Below are 12,145 nucleotides of genomic sequence, written 5' to 3'. Positions count from 1 at the left end.
TTAATTCAATCAATTAATTAATTTTCATAATTATAGTTGAAAGGCAACATTTGCAGGTCCATATATATGAAGGGTATGTCAGCGTACACGGACGTACGCTCACTCTCACGAGCGGTGACATAAGCTGACTTTTCTATTGAAAACAATAGGGACCCGTCCGTGCAAACTGGCGTACGCTCAGATCTCCGCAAGAAGTCGGTGGGGAGACGGACGAAAGACGTCCGTAAACGGCGCCGTACGCTCAGTTGTACGCCTGTTGTCGGAGTGCAGGGGCTGGGCCGTCCGCGTACGTTGCCGTACGCTCATTTGTACGCCACTCCCCTTCTACGGTATTTCTGCCCGTAAGTAAGCGGCTGATTTGTGGGTGGACCTAACCCTAACGGCCGCGTACGGCTATCGTACGTTAATAGTGAACGTACGCACGTTTGGCCGCTCCGATCAGAATAAGCTCCAGTGCCACAACACTAAGCAGGAATGCGTAAATCACAATTCTATTATAAAAAAGTCACTAAAGGTAGAGTTGTGAACATTTTGTTTAAATGAGGGTGGATATCCTCCGCACACTGTACCTATATGTTTTGTGGGATGCGGTCAGCATCCTGGTGCTCAGGATGCTGGCATTTAGTATAACAATGGAAAAGAGTGTTAAAATATTTACACTATCAACTTATCGACATAGCGACATAGCGACATAGCTGCAATACACACTTTTCTAGACTAATACCTCCACACCTCTCTAATAATTAATATACAAAAGTATATCAAGTGCTATAAATAAAAAAAACGAAGTAGCATTATTGATCAATAAGAATACTATCTTCCATTTATACCACTTTTACACCAAAACTGCCGGGTCGCACCTGGGTTTTTGGAACCGGATGCGACCCGGCAGTTGCACATGTCTATTGCAATGGATTTATATCGAGGACATTCCAGATTTCTAATGAAACTAAGCAGGGATGTCCTCTATCCCGGATTATCTTTGTCCTTGCAAATGAACCATTAGCAGAAATAATAAGGAAAACAGTAGATATCCAAGGACCAGTAGTAAAAAATATTCAAAATAAGATCCTGTTGTATGCGGATGACGTCCTCCTCTTTTTGACAAATCCAAAAGATACCTTGGTTGAACTAGGGAGAATATTTACAGAATACTCAGATGCATCTTACTACAAATTAAATTAGAGTAAAACAGGGATACTCCCTACGAATATCCAACCTGAAGATTTCAAATATCTAAAATAGGGGTTTAAATTTAATTGGAAGAATAATACAGTGAAATATCTGGGAATACAGCTAGTATTAAGAGAAAAAGATCTCTTAGAATATAACTATAGACTTCTGCTTCACTCCCTCAGCAAAAAAATGAAGGACTGGATGAATCATGAAATAACATGCCTAAGTAGGATAGGATACTGGCTATATATATGTTCTTCTTACCAAAAATATTATATATTTTTAGGGCAATACCTAGACTCCTCCCTAAATACTGGATTTAGAGATACAGAATTCAATAGGTTCATGTAGAAGAATGCCAAACCTTAAATAGCAAACTCTGGAACTAGATGGGGAAGACGAGAGAAAGTGCAGAAAAATCCAGAATACAAAATAGAAGGCAGCGGACAGTTCTAAACCTGAGTTAATTAAAAAAAGCCAAGAATCATAGAATATAGAATATCATGAGAAAGACCTGTAACTCTGTTTTGTCGACTGTACATATTGTTTTGTCTTTATTCTTTTTTCTTTCCTTTTTTTTGTGTCCAGTCTTACGCAGAATTGTAAAAAATGTATGTATGTATGTATGTATGTATGTATGTATGTATGTCCTGATATGTGGATCAAGATGATGCTCCCATCTCTTTCCTTTTTTATATATATAATTTAAAATTTGAAATAAAGATATATTTATCAAAAAGGGATAATAAAGTGGAGAGTTATGAACTACTAGCCATTTGGTCCCTAACTATCATTTTTTTTAAACACAGCCTGTAACACGGCAGGAATGATCTGATTGGCTGGTAGTTTATCTCTCTCCATTGTATCCCTTTTTGAAGCTAAGTACATCTGGCCTAATACTGTTCACTTTTTGCATTCCATTTTATGGTGTGTATTTAATCTGTGCAGGATTTTATTTCATGCGAAAGATCGGCAGTTTTCACCCATTTTAAGATTTGCCCTATTCAATCTCCATCCCCATTTTTTGCCTGGTCGACAAATTTAGCATCGGGGAAAACAGTGCGGATCAGTGAATTTGTGGCCATTTTTACCCATGCCGATTCGACTGAAAAAAGTAAAATTGCCTGGATGAACCCGGATGCAAAAATGCCCAAAACTGTGAATACCCTCCCTCTTTAAAATCAAATCTGCTTTCTAAAATATAGGCACAACCAGAATATAAGAAATGTACATATAACATGTATTCCTTTTTTGGATTTAAGAAAACTATTTTTGCCATGACGTGAAAGAACACATTCATGCATGCAGTTTAATTTTGTACTGTATATTATTTTTTAAGTTTGTTTTTTAAAGTATTTTTGGTTCTTTTGCATGTATATTTATTTGCCTGAGGAAATTTTTATCATTAAATTAGGCATCAATCTTTTTACAGAGATCGAATAAAGAAAGGACTTTCAGACCTGTCTAAAGTAAAGCCGGCTGGTGAAACATACATGCACGAAGGCTTTATTCTAGTAAGTAGTTATGCTTAATACTTAATATAGTATGTATCCCTATAGATTGTAAGCTTGCAGCAGGGCCCTCCTACCTCCAAGTCTGTCTGTTGTTACCCAGTTTGTTTTATCACTGTCTACTATTGTAAAGCGCAACGGAATCTGCTGCGTTATATAAGAAACTGTAAATAAATAAATAATAAATAATCCTATGCATACATAAAGCAGTGATTACCATTTGTATTGTAATCCGTAATATTATTACAAAAAAAAAACAAAAAACATTTTATTGGTTTTCAAACAAGAGCAGGGTCACTCTAAATTGTTATAGTAATACAGAATAACAATGAATATACAATGTTTAGAATGACATACAGTATCAGAATAAAATAAATGTGACACAGAGAGAATGACTTAAATAGAGTGAAGCGCTATAGCACCAACAGAGAAAACTAAAGTGAGGAAATTAAAGGGAAACATAGAAGGGAGATCAATTATCAAAATCATAAAACCAAATGATAAAACATATAAAACTTACAAATTACAACCATCAGACACTCATCAAAATAGATTCCAGGTGGTGTTTTCAAACAATTTAAGAACATGGTTCTGAGAATGCTTATCTAGTGTTTTAATAAAGAATATTTCTATACCATTGTCAATGTCAGGAATGGTAGCCCTTCTGTCATAATACAAAATCTGAAACATTTTTGTTTAACCTCCGAGAGGGAGGGAGCAGTGCAATGTATAAGAATAGTTTTTTTGCTATGTTGATGATTATAACTAATAAGGCCCAAATCCCATTTCTTAAAATACACACCAAGGGGTCAGGACGTACGTGAGTGAAAAATATAGAATCAATAAATCAAACTACCTTATGCTATAACCATTTCATTTTTTTCAAATAAGAAAGAATCTAGCTGGTTATCTATATATGAGCTAGTTTTGAGCAACCAATCACTGATATATCGAAAAAGTATTTCATTAGAATACAAAGTTAAGTCACGGAACCCCAGTCCCCCCTTTCTTACGAGGCAGCCTCAACTTGGTCAAATGATACACGGCCATTTTCCCTGCCACAAAACCAGCTGTCCAATGTTTTCTTTTAGGTTAACAATGATTGGGGTAAAGTTTAATTTATAAAGATCTAATAGGTCTGCTGATATATGGATACCTAAATATTTAATAGATGAGTAAGTAATATGGAAATACTGAAGAACATGTAATAATTGAAAATACAAGGGTGAGCCATGAATAGGAAGGATTTATGATTGGTCTAAGTTGACTTTTACTACCAGAGGTTGAGCCAAAAGAGGAAATAAGATCAAGGACAGCAGGTAGGGAGGTTGCAAGATTAAATAGGTAGTGGATCATGTTATCTGCATAAAATGACACTTTGAGTAGTTTAGATCGAATGTTAATATCTTCCTTTAAAACCAAATTACTATATGATCACCAAAGGCAATGGCAAATAATAAAGGGGACCGTGGGCAGCTCTGTCTTTTGCCCCGAGAAATAGTAAAAAAAGTGGATATACTGTAGAACCATTAAACGTTTTTTGTGACAGTGGGGTATGATAAAGAGCTTGTAGAATGGAGATGAAACCTGGAGGGAAGCCAAATAAGCAAAGAGATGTAATAAAGGTAATCCCAAATGCCTTTTCATTATCGAATTAAACCACTATCTTAGGGGAAGTAGAAACTGAATTGTTTGAGTGATGAATTTCTGCTAGAATTTTTCTTAATTTAACTACACAATGTCTACACAAAATGAAGCCCATCTGGTCAGGATGCATTAATCTGTGGCAATTGCAATTTCAATCTATCAGCTTGGATCTTTGTAAATAGTTTATAATCAAAATTTTATAATGATATAGGTCAATAAGATCCAGGTAGTGATAAGTCCTTGCTCGGCTTAGGGAGCAAGTGAGTGAGAATTATATTATTATAAAAAGCCAATAAACTCTCCCCAAACCGAGGCAAAATCATTTTTATAAAACTCTGCGGATGGGCCATCCAGACCAGGGTGCCTTTGAGGGTTTAGATTGTTGAATCACTCTTCCTCAATTGTGACAGGAGCCTCTAACATTTGTGAGAATTCATCAGGAAATTGAGGAAACGGTGGAAATATCAATAATAAAATAAATAAGAATCCGGGAGATTGTCACCTAATATAAATTGTATAGTGTCAATTCAACTGATTCCCACTGTAGATGATTTTATGTATTTTTTCTTTAAATAGCAGATTAAGGGGGAATTCAATTATCGCTGGATTTTCTTGGCAGGCAAATTGGATTTGCCTTATTCAATGCCCGTGCCAATTTTTTGACTGATTGTTGTCGAATTTGCAGGCATTTTTGACTGGTTTAGGGTCCACTTTTGTCCATGCTGATTTGAGCTTCCCCCTAAAAAAATGTGAAAAGCCATGGGGGGGAAAAGTATTAAAAAATGGGCGAAAACAACTCCATTGAATACTATGGGGAGTATTGAATCTTGTCAGTATTCAAACCTGGATGAAAACGGCCGGGACTCGACTATGCAGATTCAGACTTTGTTAAAAGTCTACTCTGCATTGTTGCAAAGAGCCACTGGATTATCAAATCTGCGTTCGTTTTTGACTATCGGCGGCAATTTTCGCTGATGCGCAGACTTTTCTTTGTGGAAACTCTTCAGAGAATCTGAAAAACTGACCCGACATTTAATAGGTGAAATGAAAATGTGTCCTATTCTTGACGGAAACAGACGATATTTCCACCTGGTGGAAATATCATCCGGGGTTAGCACTGTTTTTTCGACAGGCAGAAAAAAAGATGCTTAATTCAATAGCCCCCTAAGATCACTTTGAGCATGCATTAATACCCTAGTTTTCCTTCTGGAAATCATATCTGACTTTCTGGAGCATGTAAAATAAAGCTGTGCTCAAACTCAGGCACACTTTTTAGATGACTTGATAGATATCCCCCATAGTTGCTAAATTTATTTACAATTCTTTTAAGGAGGTATACAATGATCTATCTATCTATCTATCTATCTATCTATCTATCTATCTATCTATCTATCTATCTATCTATCTATCTTGGTAACTAAAAATAGCTATATAACTCAGGATTGGTCAAAAATTAAAAAATGTCCACATTGTCTTAAATTCAGTTTAGCTGGAAGAGAAACATTTTTGAAAATGATTGTAGCAAAGATGCTTACAGTGCGTGCATGTGTACACAATGACAGTATGTTGAGATGTTTATTAATGTGGTGAATTGGGCACAGATGTTATCGTTCATCATGTAAACTATTTCTCATTTGCTAAACATTGTAAAAACACTTCAAATATACAGTCTGATTTGGTTTAGATTTGGTGTAGAGCACATGCCCACATTTGATGTGTATTCAATTAAACTGAACAAATCACTGTCCAGCTTATTTATTATTTTATTAAGCTTACTACTTAAACAACATGGGTGCAAATTCCCTTAGAATGTATTGTAAATTATATGGATTTTTCTGAATTAGATCTAACATTGGAACGTATTCTTAAACTATACAAATGGCATTCCCCTGAAAATATTGGGTAACAACAGGAACGATTGTTCATAATATTTTGGGAAGTTTGTGAATGACCGTATGTTATATAATAAATTGCAATGCAATTTAAGATAAATCGGTTCAGAATGTTCTGTGAATCAGCAAATGTGTTCTTGCACTAGAGAGAGACATGTGGCTTATATTTCAATTGTTAGATTCTAAATATAGTTGAACAGCATCTGGTGACTGCGTCACGCTGTTTTAATATAGAACAGATCACAGACCACTAACTGTATTTCTGCCCTGAATGATAACCCATTATTACCTAAGATTGATGTTACCCCTCTTTTCCTACTTTTGTACATAGAATATATATTTCTCATATAGCTGTTATATATATATATATATATATATATATATATATATATATATAGTTGCTGTCCTGAACCCTTCAAATTAAAAAAGTTTCCTTTTTGGGGCCGATTCAGGATCTCTTGTAGTGATCCGCATTCGGCACCAGCCCGATGGTCAGGGTTTGCGCATGCACATTTCTGCACCTGTGCAAACCCTGTTAGCGAACGACTTCAGTGAGTCACACATTCGCCAGGCCGTTCGTTGCGGAAAGGGAGGGCTGGGGGCTGAATCTTGGTGGAAGTAGGGGAATACCCAGTGTTTTATGGTCATTCCCATAAAAATGCTGGGCGCTCCCTTGGGAACACAGGTGGGTCACATGACGTCAGCGCCCACCCCCTCTTTGGCAGACACCGACGGCTATAAAAGTAAGTTTAGGCTGACTTTTATTTCCAAATGTTTTCTCTCCCCTCCTGCTGCATGGTACCAAGGGGATTCTGCAGTGTGGGGGGATGGGGGGCGGGCATTCAGCCGCGTGGCCAGAGGCGTGTATGAGCTCGCTAGCCAAAGACTGTACGCTTCCTAGTGAGTCAACCAGAATCAGTCCATTTATTTCTTAAACAAATCAACATAAGTAGGAGGGGTGCGGTTTATTAGATAGACAATGTTTAGTCTAGAAGTGAAAAGGTGGAAATGCAATCTCTGGTACAAATCTCTGTGTATGTAGGGCCCTTTATTTTGAACTAGGAAAACAGGGTCATCTAGTAGCTGTTCCCTTGTGCCTAGTAGCTGTTATGCCTTGGCAATAATTTTTTTCCCTTTACCTGTGAACTTGGAAGCAGTGGTTGTGTCAGGGTAATGACAGTGGCTGGCAGATGTTTTCTCAATCATCAGCCCATATTGCCTTTCCTTGGTGCATGCTCAGATCAGTGTGCCACCCAATGACTTGTAGCAGCTAAGCCCAAAATGTTATTGCATTCTGGTTAACATTGCACAAGATTTCATATGAGATTAGACTGATATTGCACAGCTCTACTTATCATTACCTCTGCTGTTAAGGCTTAGGGCCAGATGTATCAAGCTTCAAAAGCATAGTTGCCGACTTTTTGGCTGCCCTCTCTGGGAGGGCAGCCAGCTCAGTAAAGCAGGGGGCGGGGCCATTCCCGGGAAGGGAAACAGGTTGGTTAGGGGGCGAAGCCACGGGGTGACTGCCCTATTAAGGGCGTGTCCATAGTGATCTAATCATTTGATCTAATCATTTTAGCCCCGCCCCCCATGTGCAATGTCTGTATTTCAGGGGGGCTGGGCTAAAAAGCAGCGATCACGTAATTTGACCCAGGGACCCCGCACCGGTAGGGGGTGTCCGCCGGTGATGGAGGGCAATGCAGGAGGGTTGCCTCCCTTTCCGCGGGGCCGGGAGGGGACCTGATTTCAGGGACCCTCCCGGCCATTCCGAGAGGGTAGGCAACTCTGTTCAAAAGTGATATAATTGAGAGTGATAAACAACCAGCCCATCAGCTCCTACCTGTTATTTTTCAAACCTAGCCTGAAACATGACAGGTAGGAGCTGATGGGCTGGTTGTTCATCACTCTCCATTTTATCACTATTTAAAGATTGATCTGGCCCTTAATATTTTTGTTCAATCTATAAGAGGACATTTTGCTACCACAGTAAAGGCAGGGCCGAAACTAGGTGTTTCGGCGCCCGGGTCGGCAGTCATTTGGACGCCCCCCACAAAAAAAAAAATCACTGCCTTGGGGTCAGGCAGCGGGGGTCCGGGGACTGGAGAAGGTTAACTCCGGCTCCTAGCGCTGCCGGGCGGTGGGCGGGAGGCAGATTTTGAAAAGACTTGCCGGACGCTGATTGGCTGAATTCAGCCAATCAGCGTCCGGCAAGTCTTTTCAAAACCTGCCTCCCGCCCACCATCCGGCAGCGCTAGGAGCCGGAGTTAACCCACCAGTCCCCGGGACCCCGCTAGGACCTGGCGTTAACCCACCAGTCCCCGGACCCCCGCTGCTCATCCCAGGGACCACGCTGCCGGGACACCAAACTAGTGCCCCCACCCTCCAGCACACGGTGCGCGTGACCCCCTAGCCCCCCCCTAGTTACGGCCCTGGTAAAGGTGATTAACACCAACAAGTTTTAGGACATATTTGATACTGGGTATGTCCTTTCAACCACTGGAAGCAAGGAATTGTGACTTTATAAATTAAATTACTTCAGATACAATTGCCAACTCCTCTGCCCACTCCTCCGACCAGAAGCATTTTGGATAATGGATTATTCCATATTTAGGAATATTTTAATATTTCAATTAGGTATCTTGGGGTATCTTGCATTTATGTTGTATAAACATATCAAACACATGAAATGCACACGCACTTATTTTATTTGTGCATGAAACAAGGTTTTAAAACATGAAAAAAAAGTTTGTGTACAATCTCAGACACTGAATTTTAATGCCAAGCAATCATATCCTTGCACATATTTAGTGCCAGTTACATATCATTTCCCCAGTAGTGTGCCAGTTACAGATGTACCCAGTAGGTTTTTAGCTAAAGAAAAAAGTACATCATACTTGCCTACTTTTGAAAACTAGTTTCAGGGAGATAATAGTTGATAATAGACTTTTGCAAGGTGCCCAATTAAGGGGGCATGTCATGCTCCTGCCAAAGGGCGTGTCTAGTTCCATACATGGAGAGATTGTGAAAATAGATTGTGAATGTGGCACCTAAAAGCATGGGTGTGTACTGCTACTTCTAAGAGGAATCTTGTAAAGTGACTTATATCCAAATGTAGATGAGCCCCAAAGCAGTTAGTAAGAGCTACTATACTATAAAGTGCTGGGAAATGGTGCTGATGATTCAATGTAAATGTATCTCTCTCGTTCCTTTTTTCCCCAAAAATGTAACAGTGTAATGTGGGCTAGGTGAAATGAGGGAGATTGCTAGACTAATGAGGGAGAGAGGGAGATTGCTGTTATTTCAGGGAGTCTCCTGCAGAATGCAGGAGGGTAGGCAACTATGAAGTACATATTGGAATAATTTAGATAACGGTTATTTGGATAAGGGATACTCAACCTGTATATAAATGACAGAATATATTAATGACAGAATATGCCTCATTGTATAGAAGTTAATACATATGACTGATGGTAAGAAAGGCACTAGTTCTTTGTAACTGCTGTGTAAAATGTACAAAAAAATGGCACAAACTATTTTGTAATTATTAGGTCACTGTTTCTTATTTCATAGGCAAATCAAGAAATTGAAAAAGCCAGAAAAGACAGTAAAGGAACTAGTTCTTCTATAATCATTGCTCTGACTGATGGTAAGCTGCAAGGCCAGGTTCCTCCGTTGACAGAAACTCAGGTATGGGCTTCTATTTTTATTTTGTTTGTTCTTGTAAGTGCATAGGTGTGTGCAGCATATTTCATTAGGTAGGACACCTATGGCTATCTACATGCAGAGTGCCACTGGAGGAGCGTGTCTATTACTATATAGCACTATTTTTATATGCTCCCCATATCATTATATGCCCCAACAATATACCCAATTCCTTTATCTCGTTCATCTGTGACCTGGCCAGCCCAGCACACTCCTCCTTGCTTTCTTATCCTGCTCATACTGTATGCTGAATACTCTCTGCAACTTCCTCTCAATTCCCTACATTCCCTCTCCCTTTTATATTATTTGTTGATCATTATATTATGCCAAACAGTACTACCCCTAACTCATATTGTCAGTAGGATTGTCTACCGAGATGCTCAAAATGGATTATATATGTATATATACCTAGCCGTGGTTTTAGAGACAAAACATCATAAAAACCACACCCTTCAGTGCAGAATAAATATTTCCTTACTCCACGGAAATGGGAGAAAATGTCATATACAGTAATTGTCTGCACACTATTTCTAGGAATAATGAGAGGTGCAACTATGCTGAGACTGCGACCAGGTGACCTCACCTGGTGGGTCTTTTACACTAAGTGGTACATTTACTAAGATAGGAGTTCTTTTTCAGATGGGATGTCATTTAGCATCTTCTAGATGATAAGAGACAGAATCTGATTGGTTGCCCGTAGCAACATGCCATCTGAAACAGAACTCCCATCTTAGTAAATAACCCCTACGGTTCAAGTCTATGGCACAGGACGTTCACAGGCCAGCAGAAACCAACTGCCAATCACACTAGTTGCTCACTCCCACTTGTCATATGCGACATCCTCAGGTTGGCTGCGCTGCATGATCAACCAGACTATATTTATGCGATTTGTTTCACAGTATACATGGCTACCTGGATGATATATATATAGATCAAATGTTATTCCGTTTTGGCCAGTGTTTTTAAAAGAAGGCTCTAGTGTAATGTTGAATCGTATATGACCAGCTCAATACTATATATATATATTGTTCGGCTATATGCAATAATGTACAGTGTGTATGATCAGTACATTACTGTATGTACTGGGCTTCATGGAAATTGGTTGTAACAGTGGCGTAAGTTCATCCCAGTTGCCCGGAGGCAAGATAAATGTTGGTGCCCCCCTCCCCATGCCATAAAGCCCCTTACACAATATGCCCAAAAATAATGCCCCTTACACATTGTGCCACAAAGGAATGTCACTTACACATTTTGCCAAACAGTAATGCCCATTACACATTGTGCCACACAGTAATGCCCCTTACATTTTATGCCAAACAGAAGTGCCCCTTACATATTAATCCAAACAGTAACATATTAATCCAAACAGTAATGCCCCTTACATATTATGCCAAACAGCAATGCCCCTTACAAAAGGTTAGTCACAATGGCAGTGCTCGCCGGGCGCAAACGCATGTGGGGGAACACCCACATCATTCGATGGTCGACGACCATCGAATGATGTGGAAGGCACACGCACATCTAAGGTTACTCTGAGGTAACCTTGGATGTGGGTGGACATTTGGAAGGAAGTGGGTGGGCAGCTGACATACGGTGATGTCAGCTGCCTGCCCCCAGTGCCCACGTCACCGGGTGATATCTATGGGAATGGCTAGCGTTTTCATGGGAACGCCCATGAAATGCTGGCGTTCCCATGGGCGCGCCTATCTGCCGCCGACCCCCGCACACAATGTTGGTGCGCGCAACCAACGAACAGTCTGTTCACCATGGCCGCACCCGGCATATGCACATGCGCAGAAATGCGACTGCGCATGCGCATATACCAAACATCAGTCCCCATGCAAATGTATGGTCCATGAGAACAGACCAGAATAACCCCCACAGTGTATACAAACAAATGGTAGGTCATTACATTACACACAGCATGGAAATTTTCACCTGTGTGCACATTTCAACAGGGCATAATATTCCAAGTGTATACCGCCATAGCGCACAACAAAAACAGCATCACAAATTTTTACATCAACATGTGTTTTCCTGATGATGCGGATGGTGCTCCCCAAAACATTGTAGAAAAATCATTATTATTGATTCAAAAAATCCCTGTGATGCCATTTCTGTTGTCCACTATGGTGGTATACATTTGGAATATACAGTATATATTTATGTATACATTAGTTAGAGCCATGTGACTGTTTCTGTCCCCAAAGTGTCAAC

General features: G+C 39.7%; 1 protein-coding gene across 1 annotated transcript in view; it reads left to right on the top strand.

The window, feature by feature from the left end:
- The window catches only part of ANTXR2 (ANTXR cell adhesion molecule 2), a 182,744-nt gene that overhangs the window by 42,275 nt on the left and 128,324 nt on the right, over positions 1-12,145 (top strand). Inside the window, exons 5-6 of the mRNA XM_083175623.1 lie at positions 2,609-2,690; positions 9,797-9,913. Of these exons, the coding sequence (XP_083031749.1) occupies positions 2,609-2,690; positions 9,797-9,913 (199 nt within the window). The remainder of the gene's footprint in view (positions 1-2,608; positions 2,691-9,796; positions 9,914-12,145) is intronic.

Source organism: Crinia signifera, chromosome 1 (genome assembly GCF_055691185.1).
Source record: "Crinia signifera chromosome 1, ASM5569118v1, whole genome shotgun sequence".
Taxonomy (NCBI): domain Eukaryota; kingdom Metazoa; phylum Chordata; class Amphibia; order Anura; family Myobatrachidae; genus Crinia; species Crinia signifera.
The sequence above is the reverse complement of the archived record's forward strand: the minus strand, read 5'-3'. Positions and strand labels throughout refer to the sequence as shown.